This window comes from Ochotona princeps, chromosome 7, assembly GCF_030435755.1.
Source record: "Ochotona princeps isolate mOchPri1 chromosome 7, mOchPri1.hap1, whole genome shotgun sequence".
Taxonomy (NCBI): domain Eukaryota; kingdom Metazoa; phylum Chordata; class Mammalia; order Lagomorpha; family Ochotonidae; genus Ochotona; species Ochotona princeps.
In genome coordinates, this window is record NC_080838.1 from 66,991,838 (window position 1) to 67,019,027 (window position 27,190).

The window sequence follows — 27,190 nt, forward strand, 5'->3', positions numbered from 1 at the left end:
CACCAAACCACACAGTGGCTTCATTCATGGACGTGCCTAGGCAGCGGGTGGAGCTCGGCACCAACTGGCATGCTGGCCGCCCAAACCCCAGGACTCGCTCACCGCATGGCAGCAGTGGCTGTGGCCAGGGCCCCAAGCATTGAGTCTGACCTGGCTTGGGTGTTCCTAACAGGCCCCGAGGTCAAACGCTTCTAGGTTCCTCCCGCCACAAGATGCTGTCCGCGGGTGGAGCTAGGGCCTGCCTTTGCTGTCATGAGCTCCCCTCCCAACATACTCACCACAAAGGGAGAAACCTCTTGGGCCCAGGCAAGCCCCAAATTCGCTCACTGTGTAGTTAAAGCTGGATTTCTCAGACTCCACGTGTGGGAGGTTTGGAGTCAGATCACTTTCAGATTGGAATTGTGTCTGTTGTGTGCTTCGAAGCGGCATCCCCAACCTCAACCCTATGGGCACCAGTTGTAACTCCCCAGGAGCAATAAGCAAACATTCCTGCAGACACTGCCAGGCCCACCTGGGTTGTGGGAGGAGTAGGGGTCAACACTGCCCCCAGTTGAGATGTGGCTGGGCCATTTCCTGCCTTTCCTTTTAAAATGTCTGTAAAAGATTTATTTGGCACAGTTAGAGACAGATGTACTGATTCACTCCCCAGATGGAAGCAGCAGCTAGGGCTGGGCCAGGCTGAAGCCGAGAGTCCAGAACACCATCCAGACTTCTCACATGAGTGGCAGGGTTCAAGCTTTGGGGATGGGTTCCACTGCTTTCCTAGGCACACTAGCAGGGGACTGGGCCAGAAGTGGGGCAACCATGACTTAAACCAATCCCAGATGGAATGCTGGCAATACAGGCGGCAGCTTAATGTGCTGTACAACATCACCCCAGTGGGTTATTCCTCTTCTTGCCTTTCTCCTTCTTTCTCCATCTTGCTTCTTCCCTTCTTCCTTCCTCCCTTTCAGATTTTTATTATTTATTTTTATTTTTATTGGAAAGGTAGATCTTCATCTATTGGTTTACTCCCAAAGTGGCTGCAACAGTTCAGAGCTGTGCTGATCCAAAGCCAGGAACCCAGAGCTTCTTCTGGGTCTCCCACATGCGTGCAGCATTCGAAGGTTTTGGGCTGTCCTCGACTGCTTTCCCAGGCCACAAGCAGGGAGCTGGAAGTGGAGCAGTCAGGACACAAACTGCCACCCATACGGGATGCCAGCACTTGGAGGTGAAGGATTAGCCAGTTGAACCATCATGCCAGGCCCGGGAATTTCTGATAACATGGTTATGAGTTCTGCAGTATTTGATGGTTTTTGTTCATCTTCTGCTATGAGGGGAGAGGCCTGGATGCCAAGTAGACGATGACTAGGTCTGACATGCAATTCCACTCAGTCTTCAGTATTTCCTACAGTACTGCCTGTTCCTCTTCTAATTTTTAAAAGGATTTATTTATTGGAAAGGCAGAGCTACAGAGGAAGGAGTGACAGAAGTCTTCCATTTGCTGCTTACTCCCCAAATACCTAAAGCAGCTAGCGCTGGGCCAGACCCAAGCCAAGGGTGTGTAACTCCACTGCGTCTCCCCCGCGGGTGCAGAGTCCCAAGCACTTGGGTCATCTTCTGTTGCTTTCCCAGGCCATTCGCAGGCTTGTGCTTTGGAAGTGGAACACCTCAGACTCGAACCGGCAGCCATGTGGATGTCAATGTTGGAGGCGGTGGACTAACACACAACTCCACAATGCTGGGACTGTCTGCTTTTAACAATGACCACTACCTCAAGCCCAGAGATCCTGTTATTTTAATGCCCCTACTGAGTAAAGCTCCGTTTGTTTACTAAGGTGAACTAAGCAACATTCACTGGGCTGCCCAGAATCAACTCCTCTGGCTTTAACGCCTGCCGTCATCTGCCTATACCTGGAACTACCAATTCCTGAGGATTTTGTATTTTTTACCTTTTCTTGTTGCTAGACTATGGTGTTTTACCGGTTTCTCTCTTCCTTCCTCCTTCTCTCTCTGGGTTCACTGTGTTTCTTTGACAGGCAGCTCCTCAGCAGGCATAGCTTTCCCCAAGCGCCCCAGCAGGTCGGCCTGCCCGCGCCTACCCTCCGGGGACCGCACAGCACCGCAGTTATGACGCCCCGAGCGACGCGCCGCCACGGCCGCCCCGCCTCCGGCCGCCCCCCGGAAGCCAGAAGGTCCGGGGGCGTTCCCCCTCGCCCCTCCGCCCACTATGCCCTGGCTCAATTCCGGTCTCCCAGGCCAGGCTAGAAAGGAGGCGGAACTCAACCTTCCGCCCAGTGGTTTCCAGGCCGGACCCGAAAGCGCAGCGCACCGAGCGGCGGAGGAACCGTGCTACACCGCCTTGCTCCTGCGCGATGGCTTTCAATTTCGGGGCTCCGTCGGGCACCTCGGGCACCGCTGCAGCCACCGCGGCTCCCACGGGTGAGTGGGTCCCCCGGACCTGCTCCGGGGCCGTCGTGCTCCCCACCAGGCCTTCGAGCTTGCGAGTCGTCGGGGCTCCCGTCCGCGCGCGCGGGACTTCGGGGGGCGGTGCGTGGGAAAGGGCGGGCGGCTGCCGAGCGGGCCGAGCTGCTCCCCGAGGCTCGGCTCGGCCCAGGGCCCCGTCCTCCCCCGGTCCGCCTCCCGCCGCCGGGGAGCTGGAGAGAAGGAGCTCGCTCCGCTCTCGCCTTCGCCGAGACCCCCTTCCCTTCCCGCCTCTGCTTCCGGAGCGGCGGGCACGCGCGTGGCTGCCCCGGGCGCGCACTGCTCTGCGTGGTTCCCCTCCCCTCGTGGCTCCTACGGACGCCCACTGCCCCGCGTGGCTCCCCGCCCCTCGTGGTTCCCCATCCCCGGACACTCATGGTCCCGTGTGGCTCCCTGATCCTGGGTGCGCACTGTCCTCCGTAGCTCCCAGGGCATGCTGCTTTACGTGGCTTCCCGCCTCCAGACGCACACGGTCCTGCCTAGCTCCGTGGCTCCTACGGGCACCCACTGCCCTGTGTGGCTCCCTGCCCCGCGTGGCTTCCCGCCCCTGGACACTCACGGCCCCTCGTGGCTCCTACGGGCGCCTACTGTCCTCCGTGGCTCCCGGCCCCAGGTACACACTGCCCTGCATGGCTCGCTCCCTGCCCCATGGACCTGCAGTGGTCCTTGCTGCCGGAATCCCACGCCTCCCCACTGTCTGCTGTCCTGATGGGTTGGCGGCCAGGTCAGGTGTATTCGCTTCTATGAAACCTCCTATCAGATCTTCTAATCCTTCTCTTGCTTTCTTTCTCTCCTCCTTTTCTCCCCTCCCCTCTGTTAAAATTGTGTTTATTTCTTTGTCTGCACGCCTATCAGGATTTGGTGGGCTTGAGACTGCCAACCCCACCGCCAGTGGGTTTAATTTTGGGGGTTTCGGATTAACTGCTAATCCTGCAGTGAACTTTAATATTGGGAATTTCGGTGTTTCTACCACCTCGGCGACTCCGTTCAATTTTGGTAACAGTCTGGCAAGCGCAGGTAGATATTGCGGGTCGTATGTGTAACCGATGTTGCGAGCTTGAGTCCAAGAATATTGTCATGGTTCCCAGAGTTTGGGAAAGAGTGACTGACTGGTCTGTAAAGAAAGGGAATGTATTTGCTGACTCAGTCTCAAAAACATTGTGTCAAGCTTTAGCTACCTTAAAGCTGTGGATTTGGAAGGCCTTGGGAGTCCTGATACTCTGAAATTTGCACTGAAGTGAAAAGCAATGGACTTTCCAAATAAGAATTTGAGTTATGACCCATCTTCCAAAGCGTGAGTGTACCAGTCGGGCCTCTTTCTCTGGAATTCTTGGACTCCTGCAGTCATGATTCATTTTTCCTGCATCTTCCATTGGGATTTCATTTTATTGTCCTTGTGTTTCCCAAGAGAAGCAAGTCTTATACGAACAGCATGACCTGTCTTGGTTTTTTTAAACTTGCATAATAGTAATAATAGTAATGTATTTGATCAGCTTTTATTAAAATATCTTTCTGTAGAACATGAATTATAGAAAGGATCCGCAATCCTTTACTGGCTCTTGGTGAGTTCTCAGAGCAGTTGAATTTATTATCAGATAGTCTGGAGTCCAGAAAGGTAGGCTAACCGTGCTTGCATTCAAGAAGGTGTTGATGACTTTCGTATTGGTGTGGATTGCTCATTACAAATTGACAACACAAACTATAACTGAATACGTATATTCACTGTAGGTTGTGCTCTTTACATACAATAACCCCACAGGAAACTCGTGTTCTTCAGCTGCTCGTATGTGAGTTATGGTTTGTGTTCTTACGTTTCTCCTGCCCATGCCAATTATTTGCATTTGGTAGACATTACTGGCGCTTCGCTCGCTGCCTGTTACTGTAGTGCAGATGTCTCCTCGGCATGTCGGTTAAAAACAGTTGTGCAGAGTATCTGAGAATTCCAAGGAAAAGTTATCTGTTGTCGTTAAGATGTATTGGGTCACACATCCTGGTCCTCCTGTGTTTTCTTCTTGTTTGCTTAAAATTGACACGGGGTGGAACAGAACCCTTACGTTGAAATTTGTGTTTCCAGATAAAGCCACCCAGCCTGTAATTCAGTGTGATAAGTGAGCTTGTTGATATTTGCTTGATTTCATGTTCATTGGGGCATCACTGCTAAGTTTTGAGTTGTAAAAATACTATACTATGCTGTTACTTGCTGTTTTGTTTCCGTGTGTTAACAGCCTATTGCAAAGGTCTGATAGAAATTCTTATTTTTAATTTTATACACATACAGATCTACCACTAGTAAGACTTAATTTGGTAATGTGAAGCTTGATGAAATGCTAATATTTATCGTGTACTAATTCAAATTATATATGCAAGAGTAATCAAAGTAAGATCAGTGTATATTCAGGAGGTTTTTATCAGAGTGTTTAGTTTATGGTACTGCAGTAGAACCTGTGAGTAAATAGGATATTTGTGTGTTCATGCAGCATATAATCTACTCTGAAGAGTTTTTCAAGTAAAAATTGTATCATTTATATCCAATGGCTGGGTATTTTCTTTTTTTTTTAAAGATTTATTTTCTATTGGAAAGTCAGATTTACAGAGAGAAGGAGAGGCAGAAAGATCTTCCATTTGCTGGGTCTCCCACACAGGTGCAGGGTCCCAAGGTTTTGGGCAGTCCTCCACTGCTCTAGCAGGCCAGAAGCAGGGAGTTGGGTGGGAAGTAGAGCAGCTGGGATAGGAACCTGAACCCATGTGGTATCCTGGAATATGCAAGGCAAGGACTTAACCACTAGGCTACTGTGCTGGGCCCAGCTGTGTATTTTCTTATGCCTTTTATGTTATAATGTTTAAAATGTTGATAAATCTGTCTTGTATATTAGAAATAGATGAGAATGGGGCACAGCACGGTAGCCTGGCAGTCCTTCTTCTGATTCTGCTCCCCAGCCAGCTCCCTGCCTGTGGCCTGGGAGAGCAGTGGAGGACGGCCCAAAGCCTTGGGACCCTGTACCTGCATAGGAGACCCGGAAAGAAGCTCCTGGCTCCTGGTGTTGGAATGTAAACAGACAGGTATAATTCCCTAAGCCAAGGTTACAAGTGGCAGCAGTCACTGACATGCTTGGCATGCTATTTTTAAAACATTTAAATTGTTTTTTTAAAAAGTTAAATTATGATTTTTAAAAAGTACATTTTTTTAAAAAAGATGAATAGGAGCATAGAACTCTGCTATGAACTAATGTTTTTAAAAGCTGTTTACTTTAAACCCTTCTTTGAGTAGATACGGAGTACATTCATGCGCGTGGCCAGGCACAGTCTTACAGGCACCTGAGTTAGCAGCCTCTGCTCAGAAAGCTCACACCTCACACGCAGCTCAGCGTTCCGGTGGTGAGCTCATCAGGCTGCTCTGCGCTCTCACCTCCACGTGAAGAGCGTATGGTTTTTCTGTTTAAATACCTGGTTGCTGATTTCTTGCAATATACAGACACCTTGATTAATTGTACAATTAAAATTTTGATGTTGAGAGAGTAAAAAATTATAGTTTGATTTAATCAATATGTACAGACCTCTAATTTGCGCACGAATTTGCTTTTATATATAAAAGTGATCCTTTTTTTCTTTAAATTAGGTGGGTTTGGAGGTTTTGGCACAACATCTACAACTGCAGGTTCTGCATTCAGTTTTTCTGCTCCAGCTAACACAGGCACAACAGGTAAGAGGCCTTCTTGGGTCATTTTGTACAAGCAGATACGGTGGATGCTATTTTTAAAATTTATGCAATTCTAATTCTTTTATTCAAAGGACTGTTCTCTCAGAACAAAGGTTTTGGGTTTGGTACTGGTTTCGGCACAACCACAGGAACTAGCACTGGGCTGGGCACTGGCCTGGGAACCGGCCTGGGATTCGGAGGATTTAACACCCAGCAGCAACAGCAGCCATCCAGTAAGTATGAGATTTCACCTTTAGACATAAAACTGTGATAATAGCAGCCCACATACATTGTTCAAAACATGTTTTTTGTTTGTTTCTTAATTGGAAAGGGAGATTTACAAGGAGGAGAGACAAAGACCTTCCATTTGTGGGGTAACTCCCAAATGGCCACAGTGACAGAGCTGAGCTGAACCAAAGCCACAAGCAGGAGCATCTGCTGTGTGGCCCGCACAGGGTCCCAAGGCTTTGGGCTGTCCTCCACTGCTCTCCCAGGCCACAGGCAGGGAGCTGGGTGGGGAGCTGGATGGGAAGCGGAGCAGTCAGGGCGTGAACTGGCTCCCATATGGGATGTTGGCACCCTAGGCAGAGGCCCAGCCCGCTGCACCGTAGTGCTGGCCCAGATTCTTTTTGAGAATGTGTTCTTTCAGAATGAATTTAAGACATCGTTATTTTCATGATGTTTAAGCATTTGGAATTTTTAGGGTTTTTGTCTCTTAAATGAGCATTTCGAGCTGCTGGCTATAGTAAATGTGCATGAGTTGGTTGATCATCGTTTTGGATGTTCATCTTATCACACTTCTGGCCAGTGGCAGCCCTTCGCTTGTGTGACACTGGTCTGTGTTCTTTCTTCTTTGTTTAGTGTTCCTTTTTGCTTTCCTTTCCTGGGCTCACTTTCTCCACAGAGATCTGCACAGCCTCATCTGTACCCTCCCCTGGGCTAGCTGGCAGCCTCCTAAGGCGTTTGCTGAAAGTAACGGGACAGCTTCTCTTGACCCATCTCATGCTGGATTGGCTGTGTTCTTCAGTATTGTTGTATGCCTTGTGTATCTCTGGAGGACTCAGCCCAGTTTTGTAAGAGTTATTTATTTTTACTGCAAAGTCAGATATACAGAGTGGAGGAGAGAGAGAGAGGAAGATGCTCCGTCTGATGATTTGCTCCCCAAGTGACCACAACAGCTGGAACTGAGCTGATCTGAAGCCAGGAGGCAGGAACTTCTGGGTTTCCTATGCAGGTACAGGGTCCCAAGGCTTTGGGCCGGCCTCGTCTGCTTTCCCAGGTCACAAGCAGGGAGCAGGATGGGAAGCAGGGCCGTCGGGATTAGAACCGGTGCCCATGTGAGATACTGGCACATTCAAGGCAAGGACTTTAGCCGCTAGGCCACTGTGCCGGGCCCCAGCCCAGTTGTTTATATTTCATTGATGTCTTCAGTTTGAACTGTGTCGTTATTGTTCAGCTCCACACCTGAGGCTTGCTGCATGGGAAGCGGGGCAGATGGGGACAGGAGCTCTTGCCCATAGGGGATCCCAAAGTGTGCAAGTCGAGGACTTCAGCCACTTGGCTACCACACTGAACCCTTTTCTGTTTTCTTAGTCTGCATCTTCTAATTTGTATTTATTATGCATAACAGCAATAAAGGTTTTTTTTTTTTTTAAAGGAAAAAAGCCTGGTTCTGGCACAGTAGTATAACAAGCTAATCTTCCACCTACAGTCTGGCATCCTGCCTGGGTGTTGGTTAATGTCCTGGCTGCTCCACTTCCAGTCCAGCTCCCTGCTTATGGCTTGGGAAAGCATCAGAGGATGGCCTATGTCCTTGGGACCCTGCATCCATGTGGGAGACCCAGAAAAAGCTCCTTATCCTGGCCTTGGACCAGCTCAGCTCCAGCTATCATGGCATTTGGGGAGTGAACCAGCAGTTGGAAGAGACTGTTTCTCTAAAATCTGCCTTTCAAAAAGATGAATCTTTAAAAAAAAAAAAAACCTGCATTTTCACAGACAGTAGTGTTCTGTGTAAGTGTTCTGCCTTCTGGTGTGCTCTAGTGTTACGGCCCCGTTCCCATGGGCTCGCGAGCTTTGAGTCTCACTGTTCTCCTCCCCATGGCTGGTGCTCTGCTCAGCGACATCAGAAGTGCCGTAGCTGCACAGCTCACCGTGGCGGAGCTCCCTCCTCCCCTTCCAGGGACCTGTGAGTCCTGTGGAGTCCCCCTGCGGGGTCTAAGCTAGTCACCCTGTCAGCTTGCTCAATCTAATGATGCCCGTGAGTGCCTTTTTCTGTGTAAGATTCTGTAGATTGGGTTAAGGATGTCTTGGGATGGTGAGGGGAGTATTTTCTTTTTACAGGTAGAATCTGGACTAAGCTTTGATCTTCAAAATGCTAATTCTGGGTATATTTTTAGCGTTAGGGGGTCTCTTCAGTCAGCCCACACAAGCTCCTGCTCAGTCCAACCAGCTCATCAATACTGCAAGTGCCCTTTCTGCTCCAACATTATTGGGAGATGAGAGAGATGCTATTTTGGCAAAATGGAATCAGCTGCAGGCCTTTTGGGGCGCAGGAAAAGGATATTTCAACAATAACATTCCACCAGTGGAATTCACACAAGAAAATCCCTTCTGCCGATTTAAGGTATGAGTGCTGTTTTTGATATTCATCTAAAGAGTGTGTAAGAGAGAATATGGTATTTGGTTAAAAAATTTCAAGAAACAGTTGTTTTCGTTCTTTAATACTCTTAGAACACGGTATGATGCACTTTTGACTTGGGAGTTTTAAAAAGGGTGATTTCTTATGTATCCACGGTTATGGATGAGCAGAATATGACTGAATGTGAAAGAAAGGTGTGACTAGAATGTGATTTATAACTGAGGAGAAAATGGTAACAAACGGGGAGCACCTGTGTGTGGGGATAGCGAAAGCTAGAATTTGGGGACCTTGGTCTAACATTGGTCAGGAAAGTGCCCCCTACCAGGCGGCCGGGAATCCCCCCCTTGCTTGCCTGTGTGTGGCCCACTGGCACAGGCAGGGCTGGCTGGCACAGCCACGGACAGGCCACCCTGACCTTGTCTGCCAGAGACTTTGCAGAGTGGCTTGTTTGCCACTGAGTGGTTAGGCCTGCTTGGCGGTATGCTTTCTGCGCCAAGTGTGTGTGGTTGTATTGCAGTCTCGCACTAGGGCAGCTTCCTGTGAGCTGCGTGGGCCTCTGTGTCATGGTCTGTTGCCCAGGGAGCACATAACCCTCTTGTCAGCCTCTGTCATCATTTATATATATAAATGATGACAAGGGGTAAACTTTTTTTTGTTGTCGTTAGAAAAGCAGTTCTTCAGAGAGGTATATATAATTGGTCATATTTTTATTTATTTGGGTTTTTTACTTTATTTTGAACAGACCCCAAATCATAGTTAGACCACAGATAGTGGTCAGCCTGCCACGGTGAAGAACACCTCTGTGATCACTGTCAACAAAAGGAGCATTTATCTTTTGACAAATGTAGTTGAAATTTTAGCACATTTGTTTAGTGACTAAGAGGTATATAATAGTAAACATGGGTTAAATGTGGCAGGTAACATTTCTAAGTTAATCTTTAACATTTGCATAATGTACCTGATGGAATTTAAATGTGTTTTTTGAAAATGTATATAAATGATGACAAGGGGTAAACTTTTTTTTGTTGTTGTTAGAAAAGCAGTTCTTTAGAGAGGTATATGTAATTGGTCATATTTTTATTTATTTGGGGTTTTTTACTTTATTTTGCAAATTGGTCATATTTAATAGTACATAAAAAACTACATTTTGTAAAGTTTTATCTTCCGTGGAAAAAATTAGCAGAAACCTGCTTGTAGTATTTGGAGGTTCACACTGACTTTACCACAGCCTGGAAGTATTTATTTGCAGATCACTTCCTTATGTGTCCAAAACCTAGTGTGAGATTGGATGCCTTAGACAGAGTGCAGCGCACGTCATCTGGTCCACGGTGCTTGCAGCCGGCCACAGGCCCTGCAGGGTCGTGTCAGTGGCTCACAAACCCTTAGGAATAGGGGAGATCAGAATTTTTCACAGGTGAACAGTTTTTGGTTATTTTTTTTGAAGAGGAAACTTTAAATTCACTTTATTGATTTGTATTACTCTTGAGTAAAATCAATTTTTCTTTATAATTGTGTGACCTCCTCAGGGCAAAAAGGTGGGAAAAGCCATTCCCTTCATTACTAAACAGAAACCTAGTGTTCTGAGCGTGTATTAAGCTAATTAATGTTAAGCCCATGGTTTATGAACTTTATATGCTTTTAATATTGTTTGTTTTGTTGTTTCACAGGCAGTAGGTTATAGTTGTATGCCCAATAATAAAGATGAAGATGGCCTAGTAGTTTTAGTTTTTGTCAAAAAGGAAGCAGAAATTCGAAGTCAGCAGCAGCAGTTGGTAGAATCATTGCATAAAGTTCTTGGAGGAAACCAGACCCTTACTGTGAACGTGGAGGGCATTAAGACGTTGCCGGATGATCAGTAAGTACGCCTGCGCTGTTGTAGTGTTGATTTCTGTGTGCACTGGGGCAGATTCAACAGGGCTTCTGTTGCTGACACATAGACCCTGTCTCCAAGCAGAGTACTGATCTCAACTAGTGAGTATTGATTATAGCAGTATTTGTGTAACAGTGGTTTCTTACAGTGTTCGTATTTCCTTACAGTACCAGGTAGAAACATTTATTATAACTATGTATGCGAACTGTTGAAAATGAAATGATAATTATTGCTAATAATTGTGTTTCTTCATGGATAAATACGGTTGCTTCACTGCACTGGTTCTGTGTATTATTTTCAGGCTTGGTGGCAGAATATTTACATTTGATATTTAAGTTTTGATATTTAAGCCTTATTACAATACAAAGAATAACAAACAGATTGCACTTGGAATTAGTGGCAGACTTCTCCGATTTGAAGAACATAGGACCAGTTTATGTAGGACTTTTCACCCAAGCACATGTTTGTACAGCGATTATCTTTTTACTAGCTTAGTTTAGCTTTTTTTTACTTAAAATCAAATGAATTTCTCAAGTTGGTTTATGGGTTTACATAATATTAAGTAAATGTTTCTTGCTTTGCAGGGTATGAGGAAAAAATTTAACAGTCATTTGTGAACCAGCTAGTGTACTAATATCGCATACTGCATTGATATTTGCTTCAGTGTTTAGTGCTCAATACTTTATACTTTGGTTGTTTTTCCTCCAGGACAGAAGTTGTTATTTATGTTGTTGAACGTTCTCCAAATGGTACTTCTAGAAGAGTTCCAGCCACAACGCTCTATGCTCATTTTGAACAAGTCAGTATAAAAACGCAATTGCAGCAACTGGGTGTAACCCTTTCAATGACTAGAACAGAACTTTCTCCTGCACAGATCAAGCAGCTTTTACAGAATCCTCCTGCTGGTATGTTTTCTAGAGTCACAGAGTTGAGAAAGTAGATTTAGAAATCAATACTCCTCTTTTGGCAGATGTGGATTGGTCAGTAATGTTAATAAAGCCAGTGTCAGCTTGTCATGTATGTAATTGTTTAGGACATAGTTTGAGTATTTGTATTGTATTAACCCGTTAGTTCTTGAAAATATACAGATTAAGTACATCTCTTGTATGTTGGGAACCAGAAGTGTTTTCATATTTTAGACAACTTCTGATTTTGGAATGTTAGCATAGATTTCATCCATTGAGAATCTTGGAGGACTTTATTTTTTCAGATTATGAGGGCTCATTGTTGGAAATTATGAACTAAAATAATCCATCATCTCTTGAATAATCCATAATCTCTTGAATACACATGGATAATGTATTTGGTGCTTTTCTAGCTTACATCATTTTCACTGAGTATTCAAGTAAGATCTGAGTATTCAAGTAAGATTCTAGAGCTAGATTGACCTGGCATTGGTACTTGTCAGGGTTGCGAAAACAGAGGTAAGATTTACGAAGGATCTAAAGTATGGTCCTTGTTCATAATACTGAATGATTTGATTTTATTTTAAAAGGTTTATTTATTTGCTAGGCAGTCAAGAGAGAGGGACAAAGGGAGGAAGAAACACAAAGATCCTGCATCTGCCGATTTACTCTCCTTGTTGTAGCTGACTACAAGGGCTGGGCCACACAGGAGCCAGAAGCCGTAACTTCCTCTGGGTCTCCAGTGTAGGTGCAGGGGCTCAAGCACTTGGGCTGTTCCTCATTGTCCTCCCAGGTGCATTAGCGGGGCACTGGATCAGAAGTGGAGCAACTGGACAAAAACTGGCACCCATATGGATGCTGATGCTGCAGACGTCAGTCCAGTGTGCAATGCACAATACCAGCCCCAGTACTAATCATTTTGTACAAAACATCAAATATTTAAAGGTGTTGAGAAATTGTGAATTACAAAGTAAAAACATTGGGTGGAGGGAGAAGTGGGTTGCCTCTGTGATGGCCCCTTTATCTCTCTCTCTCTTTTTTTAAGATTTATTTATTTTATTTGAAAGGCAGATATACAGAGAGGAGGAGAGACAGAGAGGAAGATCTTCCATCTGATGATTCACTCCCCAAGTGAGCCACAACGGCTGGTGCTGCGCCAATCCGAAGCTGGGAACCTGGAACCTCTTCCAGGTCTCCCTCACGGGTGCAGGGTCCCAAAGGTTTGGGCTGTCCTCCACTGCTTTCCCAGGCCACAAGCAGGGAGCTGGATGGGAAGTGGAGCTGCCGGGATTAGAACTGGCACCCTTATGGGATCCCGGGGCTTTCAAGGCGAGGACTTTAGCCGCTAGGCCACGCCACTGGGCCCTCCCTTTATCTCTTTTCTAACTAGTCTTAATAATTTATTGTACTCTGTTAATCCCTTAGCTATGATTTTAATGTAAGAATATATACTTCTAGGTATGTTAGAAATAGGTTTTGCATGATACATTTAACTGCAGCTTGCCATTTTACTTAGAGTATTTCATAGTACTTTGCATGTGTCAATATATGAAGGTAAAGCTTATTCTGTTTAAATACTACATGATATTTCAGATACAACTAACTTCTAAGTCATTACAGATTGTAACCATTTGTGTTTTAGAACACATGAATGGATATGTGTTTAGAACAAATGTATTGTCATTTAGTTTTTTCGTTAATACCATATCTGTTAGATATTGTCAGTTGTTCTCCAAAGCTCTACTGTTCTTATTCCTAGTAGAAATGTTAATTGCTTTTGATGGTAAGCAAGTTTAATTTGCATTTCTGTGATTACTAGTGAAGTTGACAATGTGCTTCTGTATTTAAATATTTATAGCTTTTTTTTTTTTTTTTTTTTTTTTTTTAGTTAACCTGCTTGCATCTTTTGCCTATTTTTTATGGAATGTTTGTCTTGCTTATTTTTACTAGCAGGAGCTCTTTCTGTGTTCTTAAAGTTATGAAATAGTCCAGGGTTACAACTGGTTCCTTCCAATATGCAGTATTTTTTAGCTTTATTAGTCCTACGAACTTTATAGTTATATTAAGGATTGTATTTCCCTCCCGAAGTCGTCCTTGATGTAGTGATCATATTTGACAGTCACTTTTCTGGATTTTGGGTCTGTCTTTAGGAAAGTCGTTGTTGTGCAGTTATAAAACAGCTTTATTTTAGAAAAAAAATGTTTTTTCTTTGTGGTAGGTGTTGATCCTATTATCTGGGAACAAGCCAAGGTAGATAACCCTGATTCTGAAAAGTAAGTGTGTCTTCTTGTTTCATGCAGTGACTGCTAATATGTGCTGCTAGGAAAGCGAGTAAATGTGGACTGTTAATTTATAATTCTTTGAGATGAGCTTATTTTCATCTTCATTGCTTTTAAAGGTGTTACTATGGTAAGACAGCATAGTGTTGTGAAACAAGTTGCTGGGAGTGGAGAGCTGAGTACTGAGCCAGTTTTATTTGCATTTAAATAATTCAGTAGTTTGGCCGAACAGTATTCCTTATTTGTGAGACAAGAAAGTTAAGCTTATATGGTGTAAAATTGTTAGCTATATATATCTAATTAGAATTTTACAAATATGATATAAAATCACATAGGTATCATTATGAAAAATCTTAACTTGTATTTTATAATATTGGACTTGATTTGATCTGGGTACTGAGCGGTTAAATTTTTACAGGTTAATTCCTGTGCCAATGGTGGGCTTCAGAGAACTTCTTCGGAGATTGAAGGTTCAAGACCAGATGACGAAGCAACATCAAACTAGATTAGATGTGAGCATTCAGCTTTTCGTTGTCTGGATGGGAGTAAGAAGAGGGATTACAGACTTGTCATTATTTTACCAAGGGTACTACTATTCTGTAGGGGAAAATAAAATATACACTGCAAATTTATAGTTTTATACAATTATCTACCTTATTAATGATGAGTTTCCCAAACCATGTAAATTTTACTTCAGTGAATTCAGGATTATTGGCATAACAAATTAGACTCTCATATCCAATTCTTACTGGTAGTTGAATATTTTCTTTGTTGTATACTTCAAAAAATTTTTTTTTATTAGGCAGATTTACAGAAAGAGAGATCCTTCATCCACTGGTTCACGCACAGTGGCCAGAGCTGAGCTGAAGCCGGAACCATGAGCTTTTTCCAGGTCCCGCGCTGGGAGTACATGGACCAAGCACTTAAGCCATCCTTCGCTGCTTTCCCAGGCTGTAGGCAGGGAGTTGAATCAGAAGTGGGTTACCAGTGCCACAGGTGGAGGACTAGCCTGAAAGCCATCAGGCCAACCCTCCTTACATCTTTTCTGTGGCCATATGAAAATGAAGGTTTCAGTCATGATTGTCTTTTCATAATACAGTTTTGTTATAAAAGCATATTTGAGTTACTGGATGATTAAGTTTGCTTAATATTTTATTTCATAAAGTAGGCTTTTAAAAATGATTTATGGGCCTGGTGTGGTGGCCTAGCGGCTAAAGTCCTTGCCTTTATCTTCTGGGATCCCATATGGATGCCGGTTCTAATCCTAGCAGTCCTGTTTCCCATCCAGCTCCCTGCTTGTAACCTGGAAAAGCAGTCAAGGATGGGCCAAAGCACCCAGTGGGAAACCTGGAAGACCTCCTGGCTCCTGGCTTCTGAACAGCCCAGCACCGGCCATTGTGGTCACTTGGGAAGTGAATCATCAGATGGAAGATCTTCCTCTCTGTCTCTCCTCCTTTCTATATCTGACTTTGCAATAAAAATAATAAATCTTTATTTAAAAAAATGATTCGTTTAAAAGGCGGGAGAGATCTTCCGCTCTCTGGTTCATTCTTGAAATGACTCCAGAGGTGGCTCAGGGCCATGGTAAAGCCAGAGGTCTGGAACTCCATCCGGGTACCCTACGCTGGTGACGGAACCCCAGCACTTGAATCGTTTTTCACTGTTTTAGATGCGTTAGTGAACTGGGTCAGAAGTGCAGCAGACAGGATTCAAACCAGTGCTCATGTGGGATGCCAGCATTGCAGGTGGCAGCTTAACCCTCTGCACTCAATGTCGGCCCCTAATGTAGGCTTTTGGAATCAGTTACTTGAAGGTTATTTCCATATCTGCTTGTTCAGAATTCTTGATAAGATATTCCTTCAGACTCTGAAGTAATGAAAAGCTTACTGTTTATGAAAGCAGCCTGGTTACTGGTACCAGCTTTAGTCAGTGCAAATTCTCTTTTTTTCTTAAGGATTGATTTATTTTACCTGAAGGAGTTACAGGGGGAGAGACAGAAACATCTTCCATCCGCTGTTTAACTCCCCAAATGGCTGCAACGGCTGGAGCTGAGTTGATCCAAAGCCAGGAGACGAGGTTTTCTTCCATGTCTCCCATAAGGGCTTAGGGGCTGAAGGGCTTGAGTCATCCTTTACAGTTTGCCTAGCCCATCAGCAGGAAGCTGGATCAGAAGTGGAGCAGCCAGGGCATAAGCTGGTGCCCTGTGGGATGTCGGCACTGCAGGTGAAGGCTTAGATTGCTGTGCCACCCTGCCAGTCTCGTAAATTCTCTTTCTTACGTTGATCTAGTGTCTGCCATGTTACAGTTTACACCCATTTTTCTGACTGCTAAATAAGTAAACTGTGTGCTTTCTTTGATGGCCCTACAGATGCTTGTATGTCATAATCAGTTTTGTTTCTTAATTTTTTCTTTGTGACTAAAATTCCAGCATGGTTTCTCAAGTGACATGATTTACAAATCCTGTATTAGACATACTCAATGTAACAGCTTCACATTTTTTTTAAAGATTTTATTATTTATTTTATTGAAAGGCGGATTTACAGAAAGATCCTCCATCCACTGGTTCACTCCCCAAGTGGTTGCAATGGCTGGAGCTGAGCTGATCTAAAGCCAGGAGCTTCTTCCAGGTCTCCCTTGCAGGTGCACGGTTCCAAGGCTTTGGGCCGTCCTCTACTGCCTTCCCAGGCCACAAGCCAGGAGCATTTGTTTGTTTGAGAAGGAAAGTTCCTGAAACGGCAAGGATGGGCTAGCGCAAAGCAGTAGCTAACCCAGTCCAGCTCTTGTGCGTGGTTGGCAGGACCTCAGTACTTGAGCCATAGTGAGCTGCCGCTCAGGGTGCTCATTTGCAGGAGGTTGGAATTCGGAGTGGAGCACAGTGCTAATCTGGGAACCTCCCAGGTGGGACTTGAATATCCTCTAACTGGTGGCTTAGCTAGTAGACTGGATCATCTACCCCATTATTTGTATTTTTGATCCATTCAAAATATTACTCAATTTCCTTGAAAGCTCTTTTTGATTGCTATGATTTTGCTTTTGTTTTATATAAAATTGATTATTTAAAAGTATGTTTAATTTGAAGCTGATACTGTGGCATATAGCAGGTTGACTATCACCTGCAATGATTTCTAAATACTTGAAGGTTTTCTTGATATTTTGTTGTTGACTCCTAAAATTCTGTTAGAGAACTCAGTATGATTTTAATTCTTTTAACTTTTTTTCAAGGTTTATTTGAAAGGCAGCTTGTCAAGAGGAGGAGGGAGAGATCTATCTTTTGTTTCTTTCCTCATCTGGGCACAAGGATTAGGACTGGAGCAGGCTGAAGCCTGGAACCAGGAGCTCCGTGGGTCTCTCATGTGGGTGGCGTGGGTGGCGTGGGTCCATGCACCGAGCCATCTCTCCGTTGCCTACCCAAGCATATCAGCAGCATGAACTGGTGCTGCAGTGTGGGATGCTGGCATCACACACAGTGACTTCCCCGGCTGTGCCACGGCACTGCTGTTAAGGTTTGATAATGTGTATTCTGTGTTTTGGTGCCGTTGCTATTAGTTGATGACATTGGTAGTTCTTTTGTGTTGTTGATTTATTATTGCCACTGCAGTTGTTGCAGGATAGCGGAGGTCTCTGTAGGCAGTGCGAGATATGTCTTTTTCTCCTTTCAGTTCTTCGTGTTTTTGCTTTGTGTATTTTGAAGATGTTTGCCACCTGCGAGTATTTACCTAGGATTGTTTCATGGCAAATTTACCTTTTGTTCTATGTGATGTTCCTCTTAAGAAAAAACAAAGGGTTGGGCCTGGCGCAGTAGCCTAGCAGCTGAAGTCTTCGCCTTCAACGTTCCGGGATTCCATATGGGCACCGGTTCTAATCCCAGTGGCCACACTTCCCATCCAGCTCCCTGCTTGTAGCCTGGGAAAGCAATCGAAAATGGCCCAAAGTTTTGGGACCCTGCACTTGTGTGGGAGACCAGAAGAGGTTCCAGGCTCCTGGCTTCAGATCAGCACAGCTTCGGCTGTTGCGGTCACTTGGGGAGTGAATCATCGAAGGAAGATCTTCCTCTCTGTCTCTCCTCCTCTCTCTATATATATCTGACCTTGCAATAAAAACAAATAAATCTTTTAAAAAGGGGCATTCATTAAAGCATAATCACATCTCATTCAGTTGAGCCAGTTCAGGTGTACAGTGCATTGGTTTTTAGTTTGTTCACAGCGTAGTACAGCTGTCCCCACGTCAGCTGAAGAAACCCCGTGGCCCGTATCTCTGCTTGCCTTCCTCACCTCCCACCCTTGCCTTGGGTAGTCTCTTGATCTCTGTTCATCTGTTCTGAACCTTTTCTCTGTATTCTCGTAAGTGCAGTTGTGTGTCCTCTGACCAACATCTCCTAGTTGCACTCATAACCACCTATGGCTCTGGTAATTACTATTCTACTGTCTCCTTCATTTAATTTTAATTTTATTTTACTGCTTCTATAACTTCTATAGGTTCCACATGAGAGAGATCTTCAGTATATATCTGACTTAATTAAAATAAGGTTCATCTGTGTTTTTCCAAATGCTAGGATTGCATCCTTCCTGTGGCTGTGTACCACATTTCATTACTCGTTCTCCTGTCCATGGACGTGTAAGTTGATTTCTTGTCTTGGCTACTGGGAAGAATACTGCAGTAAACCTGTGGTGTGGATAGCCATGGAACGAAGATAGCTCTGTTTTCTGGGTCCTCTTTTATTTCTTTATTTTCCTTGTAGAGAATTTTAACTTTAGTAAAAATTTTCCCGAGTTATTTTTAATAGCTTCTCCAAGTGAAATTTCTTGTTGCTTTTTCACATCATTCGCTGTTGGCACATGGTCATGGTACTGAGTTTTGCACATTGACTTTGAATCCTGCAACTTTGCTGGATTGCTTTATTCTGATAGCTGTTTGGTGGAGTCTTTGGGGCTTTCAGAGAGTTGACTCGTTCCTTTCCAGTTTGGATCCTTTCTTTCTGTTGCCTTTAGCTGGAGATCGGACTCCTGCTGGTTCACCTCCCAGCAGATGGAAGCACTGTTATCGTCTGTCTCCTTCTGTCGGAGTTTCAAATACATAAATAATTCACAAGAAAAGAGAACTGAAGGCTGTGTTCATCTTAAAAATAAAGTCCATTTTCTGTTGTAATCTTTCCTTCCTGAACTTTGGGTTTGATTTCCTTGAGATGGCAAGGATAGGTTATTTTAAATCTTAGTGATTTTAGTACTAGATTATGCAGCTCATGGTTCTGCTTTTGCTGTATGCCATAGGTTTTGTGTGTTCCTGAGAGTCCTTCAAGAAGTTTGTGATGCATGGAGTTAAATGGCTATTACAAAAATACTGAAATACACATGTTCCAACACTTCCTGATGACCCTTTTTATTGTCCTCTTCTTGTGTTTCACGGGGTGTTTTTTAATCGCTTTGCTTTGTTCCTTGATTCATTGATTGTTCCAGAGCATACTACTTTTTAGTAAATGGTTTCTAATTTTACTGCATTGTGGTTAGAAAAGATACTCAGTGGGATTTCTTTTTTCTTTTCTGGTTTTTTTTTCCTTAAAGGATTTACTTATTTGTATTAGAAAGGCAGATTCACAGAAAGGAGAGACAGATAGAACTTCCATCCACTGGTTCCCTTCCCAAATGACTTCAGTGGCTAGAGCTGAGCCAGTCGGAAGCCAGGAGCTTCTTCCAGGTCTCCCATATGGTGCAGGGTTCCAAGGCATTGGTTGTCTTCTGCTGCTTTCCCAGGCTGTAAGCGGGGAGCTGGAGGGAAGTGGAGCAGCAGGGACATGAAGTGGAACCCATCTGGATTACGAAATACAGTGTAGCACCTAGTTCTGTTCTGTCACTCAAAATGGCCTGCCATTGGGCAGTCCTTACAGGGTGATTTAAGGGACATTGGCATGCCCTATTGGAGTACCAGTGATTTGAATCCCAGATACTCTATTTTTGACCCATCTTTCCTGTTAATGTGCCTGGCATGACCGCAGGGACAAGTTCGGAGATTAAATCTGATTGAAATTATGTTCATAAAATTAAACTGGGTATTTTAGGGCAAAGTACAAGATCTGTATTCAGTTGTGTGATTTTTTTTTCTCTTCATTTTGATCATGCCAATTATCTTTTTATCTTTTCTGTGCACTGGCCATTACTGAATATCCTGCACCACTGTAAAGAAAGGGCTGAGGCTGGGACATAGCACGTTAAGCTATCACCTGTAGCATTGGCATCCCCTGTGGGGTGCCAGTTAGAGTCCCAGTTGTTCCTCTTCTGATCCAGCTCCTTGCCAATGTGCCTGGGAATACAGTGGAAGATGGTCGAAATTCTTGGACTGCGGCACCCATGAGGGAGACCTGGAAGAAGCTCCCGGCTCCAGCTTGGCATATTGCAGCCATTTGGGGAGTTAAGACTTCTTTCCATCTCTTCCTCTGTAATTTTACCTTTCAAATTGATAAATTATGAAAAAAAAATCTTAGGGTGATACTTGTAAAATAAAAGGTGGAACGAAAGTGTTTATATTTTGATAGATGACTCTCAGACCTATCTCAGAATTGGATTTTGCATATAGGTAGATGTGCCAGGAAAGATTTAGTGACATATGTAATTTACCTAAAAAAGTATTTTGTCTTTTTTTTTTTTCTAAATAGATCATATCTGAAGACATTAGTGAGCTGCAAAAGAACCAAACTACCACGATGGCTAAGATCGCACAGTATAAGAGGAAGCTCATGGACCTCTCACATCGGACATTGCAGGTAGTCCGTTCGGATTTTTCCATCACTGGTCTGTGTGTGAAATGTTTGCTCGTAGGATTTTTGTAGCAGGAAAACATCAGAGGTAAATCATAGTTTGAAACTTTCTCAGTAAATGTAGAAGATGAGGAAGTCTCCTAGGCTCACGTTTTAGGATAAGGGAACACAGTGAAGAAATCAAACACCTTGATACGTAGAAGGTGTGTGTGAGATCGTTGCTACCTGGTGCTCATACAAAGAGCAGAAAAAAAGATTTGTTTTTTTGAGTGATACAGAAGGGAATATAACCATTTAATGGTCGAAAATGACAGAACTCCCAGATTAGCTAAACAGAAATACAGGAGTGAATAGTAACAGGAACTGATTATAGACTTCCATGAAAACAGGAATGTGATCTATAACAGGTATTACATATAAACAGAGCCAAACAGCACAGCGTATGCAACACTCATTTTTTATTTTGCTTTGTTTTCAAAGAATTATTGATGTATTTCAAACCCAGAGCATGAGAGTAAAAGGGAAAGGTCTTCCACCAGTTAGTTCACTCTCCAAATGGCCACAAAGGCTGGGGCCAGGGCTCAGCTAGGACCAGGCTGAAGCCGAATCTGGGACTCCCGTTTGGGTGGTAGGGGCGCGGGTATGTGGGCCCTCTTGCCTGCACTCCGAGGTGCATTAGCAGGAAGCGGAAGCTGGATCAGACAGGGCGCACCTGAGACTTGACCCAGTAGATGGTTAATGTTGCAGGTGGTAGCTTAACTCACTGTGCCAGAATACCACTGTCATAATTTTCTTCTTTTTTTTTTTTTTGGAAAGATTTATGTATTTTATTACAAAGTCAGATATACACAGAGGAGGAGAGACACAGAGGAAGATCTTTCTTCCGATGATTCACTCCCCAAGTGAGCCGCAACGGGCCAGTGCGTGCCGATCCAAAGCTGGGAACCAGGAACCTCTTCCGGGTCTCCCATGCGGGTGCAGGGTCCCAAAGGATTAGACTGTCGTCGACTGCTTTCCCAGGCCACAAGCAGGGAGCTGGATGGGAAGTGGAGCTGCCGGGATTAGAACCGGCACCCATATGGGATCCTGGGGCGTTCAAGACGAGGACTTTAGCCACTAGGCCACGCCCCCGGGCCCAACTGTCATAATTTTCTAACGCATTCTTTTCCTGTTGAACTTTATTTCCAACCTATGCTAGCACCTTGTGGTTCCAGGCTAACCTGTTAGGCCACAACACTGACTCCAAAATGGCTTCATTTTTAAAAGTCAGATAAATTAACGAACTTAGTATTCATGTTAAGAAATTAGGAAACGCGTAAAGCAAGAAAGAATGAAAGGAAACTGGTACCCAATATTAATGAATGTATGTTTAAAATTTTCAAAATATAGTGAGCTAGGAAATATAAAGATTATAAACTGGGGCCAGTGTGAGGGTTCTACTGGCTGATCCTCCCTGTGCAAGTGCTGGTGTCCCATATGGGTGCCGGTTTGTGTCCTGGCTGCTCCATTCCCATCCAGCTCCCTGCTTCTGGCCTCGGAAAGCAGTAGAAGATGGTCTTAAGTCTTGAAACTCTGACCCTGCACCCACATTGGAGACCTGGAAGAAGCTCTTTGCTCCTGACTTCAGATCAATTCAGTTTTGGCCATTGCAGCCACTTGTGAGAACCAGCTGATGGAAGATACTTGTTTATCCTCTGTAAATCTGCCCTTGCAATAAAAATAAATTAAAAAGGAAAGGATTGTTATCCCTGGGGAAGAGATTATCTAGAAAATCCAAAAACGAACTATAGAATGATGTGACTAGTTTGCTAAATATAAGTACAAAATTCAGCTATTGTTTAGACTGTGGATGTAGGAAAATACTTGATTTTCTAACAAAAATGTAAAATGTGTAGGGGAACTTTTCACCAGGAGTCTCTTGGGTATTTACAGCATTTTTTGTAGGCCATACAAAATTATCTGCTTAAAACAGCCTACTGTGCCTACTGAACTTCAGCGGGCCAGAGCGGGCTTCGTGGACCTCTGACAGCCTCTGGTCTGGGGGCATCCACTCGTGCATGTTAGGGATGAAGTGCAGTGTTCTGTAAGTGGATAAGGCATATTCCTAGATGAGAAGACAATATCCACTTTACAAAAATTAAATCACCGCTTTCTAAAATTGTTTTTCAATGTTTTAAGTTTATAGAGAAGAGTCTAATACTAGCTTCTAGGGGAAATGGAACAATGCGGGGGGATTTCGAAATGGACTCTGTCTTCAACCTCATGTAATCCTATCAGTGTGGTTTTGTCATGGGAGAGAATAGGAATTAGAGAAAGATGCAGGTCTCTAAGCCTAATATATGAGCATGATGGCATTTCTGTTCAGTGGGTGTCCTATAATCTGACTCTTGGAATCTATACCTGTAAGTGAAGATCTGTGAACTGACATGTTTATAGCATTGTATATAGTGTCAAGACTAGAAACAGCAGGTTCCTGTTAGGACAGCAATGACTGAATAGATTATTAACAATGCTGTGAGTGTGGATCCGGTTCTGGAGGGCCTCAGCTGGCCCGGATGAGCAGGCGCCAGGGCAGGACTCTGCCTTCAGAGGCCACTCTGTCATATTTAACTTTTCTGATGTTAACTTGGAAAAAAAACCCACCACCAGGAAGTATGTCACAGAGTAACGTCTATCAAGTGATTTTTATATTTGGTCTGTGTGTGAACAGGGTGTACTGGTTCTCTTTATGCACATTAAAACCCATATTTTAAAAATGGTTTTTGGATGTATAGTAGTGCACTAATGTTGCTTTTTGCCTAAAACAGACAAACATAATTCAGTCCCCAACTTTTAAGCTCCAAGTATTGTTGGTGTAATTTGGGCTGCTTTATTGTAACAATGAACGCCAGTGAGTTTCCTTCTCTGTTGAATGGTCATTGGTGACTTTCTATGCGCAGGTCCTAATCAAGCAGGAAATTCAAAGGAAGAGCGGTTACGCCATCCAGGCAGATGAAGAGCAGTTGCGAGTGCAGCTAGATACCATTCAGTGTGAGCTAAACGCACCTACTCAGTTTAAGGTGAGACCACTTCTGACACCCTGACGCTACAGTATGGTTCCGGTAGCTCTGCAGAACCAGTCACATTGTTTTCAAATAGAAATTCTGTATGCTTGTATTTATTAAGAGGGATCTCGTAATCATGAGTGTTTAGCCTTTTATATTGTTTCACACAAAATCCACAAAGAGTGAAGATTTTCAGTAGGGACCAGCACTGCGGCTGGCTAATCCTCCTCCTTGTAGCGCCAGTGTCCCACATGCGTGCTGGTTCGTGTCTCAGCTTCTCCATGTCTGATCCAGCTCCCCACTTACAGCATGGCAGGGCAGAGGAGGGTGGCCCAAAGCTTTGGGACCCTGTGGCCATTTGGGGAGTGAGCTAACAGATGGAAGATTTCTCTCTGTAAATCTGTCTTTTAAATACATCTTAAAACTTTTTTTCCCTCTTAAAACTTTTTTTTCCCTAATAATGGCTTTAAAATCCTTTCAGAAAGAGAACATGTCTTTAGGAGTGGTTGCTGTTGGCCATTGTCATTTGACTTGGGCTTATTTTTAGGGCCGACTTAACGAGCTCATGTCCCAGATCAGGATGCAGAATCATTTTGGAGCAGTGAAAACTGAAGAGAGGTACTACATAGATGCAGATCTGTTACGAGAAATCAAGCAGGTAAGTATTTCAGGCTGCACTTCAAATATTCGCTGAATTTAAAAAGCACAGACAGATCTTTCAAGTGCGAGTTCAGCATCCGTTAGGACTATCACCTGCCAAGTAGATTGCACCCTTGGGGAGTGTAAAGTGGTGCCACCTGTCTCTAAGAATGTGGCAGTAACCCATATATCCATCACTGAGTGGATAAACATAGTGCATATACACACCGTGGAACATTATTCAGTCCTAATAAGAGTTCTGGCACATATTACAACATGGGTTAAACCTGAAGATAAAAATGCTGAATGAAAAATAAATGAATCAAAAATGGGAAAGAGAATTAAGATTCTAGGAGTACCTAGAGTAGTCCAGTTAATGGAAGAGTAGCATGATGGGTGTTAGAGGTCAGGCGGGGGGAGTATTACTGCTTACACAGGACAGAATTTTAAGTTTTGGAAGCTGTTAATGTAATCTGTGCCACTGAATTGTGCACTTAAAAATGGTCGATTTTTTTATGTTTGTCTTTTTCCACAATGGAAAAAAAAAGTGAATCATTCCTGTTCTTCACAGAATGGATTTAGAGGTAGTAGAGATAACCAGAGTTCCCTCGCTACAGCACCTTGGAAGTCATTGGACATGAGCGCTTGGTCTGGATCTCAACAGGACCAGAGTGATTTCATGCACCTGGCACGTCTGAGCAGCTCCTGCTGCAGATCCTGGCCGTCCAGCTTGTGTCCGCGTTATTAATGTACAGATCCACTCAGCCATCAAGGGTCTCCAGACACTCTCCTTAGATGAAATAAGTGGATTACCCAAGGTGCCTTGGAGGTGGCCACCTGCTTAGAATAAAGCCAGCCATCTCCTGCCCAGTCAGTGGTTGCCAGCAACCCACTCAAGTGGGTGATTAACACAGACTTCACACCTTTTACGAGAAGCACATGGCTAAAAGTTGCTGTTGCTGCTCGCTTGGGTGAAGAATGAATAGAAAGATCACGTCAGGATCATTGGCAAGAAGCCTCGTCCACCTGCTGTGAAGGGGCTTTTTGAGGTGGATCAGGAAGAGTGGAACAAAGATGCAGAGCTGTTTGGAATTGCACTGTGAATGCCAGTGTGAGAGTTTTCAATTTGGTTGATGTGAAGAAAGGATATTTCTAGATTAACTGATAAGGGGGAAGAGTGGGAAGGGGGACAAAAGATCCATGAGACCCCACCAACCTGTCCATCTCTAATGATGTCTACTAAAAAAGCCCTTCAACAGGGAGGAAACCTAGGACCAGAGTATCCAAGACCCAGCATCCGGTTACTCTGTTCTATATAACACAGGGGCCTGCTCTAAAGAATGAAAGATAAGGCTGTAGAACATGCTAGGCCAAAGGTTGAGAGAATCAAGGAGACCAAAGGAAAATTCCAGGAAGAGGTTGCCAAGAAAATAGGCTGTCCTCTGAAGAGCTTCTGCTTCCAAATCTAGAGTCCATTTAAAACAAGGAATTTTTAAACACTAACAACAGTTCCATCAGACCAAAAAAAAAAAATGGGGCAGTGCTGTTGCGGTTGCCTTGCATTGTTATCTAGATGGATTAATGAAAGCTCTCCAGCCATTTCATGTGAAGAAATATATCAACATGCTCAACTTTGTGAAGCGCATACAGCTCTGATTTTACCTGCTGTAGAAGGGGTATTATAGTTGGACACAACTGAAAGCCAGTCTGGCTCCTGGGTTCCTGGAAAGTTCAGACTCAGTTGTATTCTGTTATTTAAGTAATGCAAAGAGAAGATTCTAGCATACTATGCTAAAGAGATACAAATAACATGAATCGCCTATTTTTTTTTTTTTAAGTAACAAAGTGTGATACATTCTGGAATTGGAAATGTTGGTGTCTAGTTGAGTATTTTGAGAGGGTTACTTACCTGTACTTCAGTTTTTTGAACTGAAAAGTAGAGATGATAATAGTACTCCAAAGGGTGCTAAGAAAGATTCTAAATGAGTTAATGCCATGAAAGCTATTGAAGAAAGGTTAGCAACTGTCCTCATCACCACCACTGTACACTTTACACTCCAAACATGAACAGTTCTGGCCTTCAGAGTTATTCTAGGCAACTGAATTTGAGGATCTTGAGTTTTGTTTTAATGTCATAACTTCATTTTATCATGTTCTTTATGCTTTTCATTGTTGCTATTAATACTGCTGCAGAAAAACCATTGTACTAGCGTTTAAATATGCCTGCTGTGCTTAAAACTAGTTTCAGGGGGATACTGTGTTGCTATTAAAAAGTAAAAGCTTTCTTAGACGGAGTAACACATAAACGCGTTTTTGTCAATTTGTTCCAGCATTTGAAACAACAGCAGGAGGGCCTTAGCCACTTGATTAGCATCATAAAAGACGATCTGGAAGACATCAAATTGGTGGAACATGGACTGAATGAAAGCATCCACATCAGAGGCGGTGTGTTTAGTTGACAGCTCAGACTGGTGGTACGGTTCCGGTTCACGCTCCTGCAGTGTCAGGCCTCTCCCGACTGCCCAAATGGGAAAAATAAGACACCAGACAGTCCTCTCTTGGCTTGGTTTTTTTCGTTTTTTTGAAAAGGTTCTAAAAAGAAGTACATAATTATCTAAAACATATGTACTATTGTACATTGACAGCATTTTCTAAAACATAATCAGTATTTAATGATAATTTTCCATTGAGCCTGAACTCTGCTTCCCTTAGCAAGTATGTATGAAATAATGACTGCACAGAACAAAACGAATAATCACTTGTCAGAGATCTGTACTTCAGAGTATAAATATACATCAGTTTTTATGTGAATTCTTCTGTGGGAGGAGCAAAGAGGATCCAGAAGTATTTAATGATTACTGTGGTTTTCTTTTTGTTCTATAAAGATTTAAAAGTATATTTTTATAT

At 43.7% G+C, this 27,190-nt stretch overlaps 1 protein-coding gene across 3 annotated transcripts; it reads left to right on the plus strand.

Annotated features, from left to right (window-relative positions):
- Nucleotides 1-2,142: 2,142 nt before the first annotated feature.
- NUP54 (nucleoporin 54) lies at nt 2,143-26,749 on the plus strand. 3 transcript variants are annotated; one of them, XM_058667199.1, is made up of 13 exons: nt 2,143-2,421; nt 3,319-3,480; nt 6,080-6,163; nt 6,253-6,393; nt 8,557-8,783; nt 10,466-10,653; nt 11,377-11,573; nt 13,792-13,846; nt 14,271-14,364; nt 20,499-20,606; nt 23,540-23,659; nt 24,192-24,302; nt 26,614-26,749. In XM_058667199.1, exons 1-13 carry the CDS (start codon nt 2,355-2,357, stop codon nt 26,740-26,742), a joined length of 1,683 nt encoding a protein of 560 aa, XP_058523182.1. In that variant the 5' UTR covers nt 2,143-2,354; the 3' UTR covers nt 26,743-26,749. The 3 variants fall into 3 exon arrangements, with proteins under 3 accessions (XP_058523182.1, XP_004596229.1, XP_058523181.1); XM_004596172.3 differs by lacking the exon at nt 3,319-3,480 and having other exon boundaries at nt 2,144-2,421; XM_058667198.1 differs by lacking the exon at nt 2,143-2,421 and having other exon boundaries at nt 3,192-3,480.
- The last annotated feature ends 441 nt before the right edge of the window (nt 26,750-27,190 follow it).

Excerpts from the sequence above, each read along its gene's own strand:
- NUP54 (XM_058667198.1), top strand. The coding sequence starts at position 3,207 with ATGAAACCTCCTATCAGATCTTCTAATCCTTCTCTTGCTTTCTTTCTC. Across the intron at positions 10,654-11,376 it reads AAGACGTTGCCGGATGATCA|GACAGAAGTTGTTATTTATG; the intron begins GTAAGTACGCCT and ends TTTTTCCTCCAG. Across the intron at positions 13,847-14,270 it reads GATAACCCTGATTCTGAAAA|GTTAATTCCTGTGCCAATGG; the intron begins GTAAGTGTGTCT and ends AAATTTTTACAG.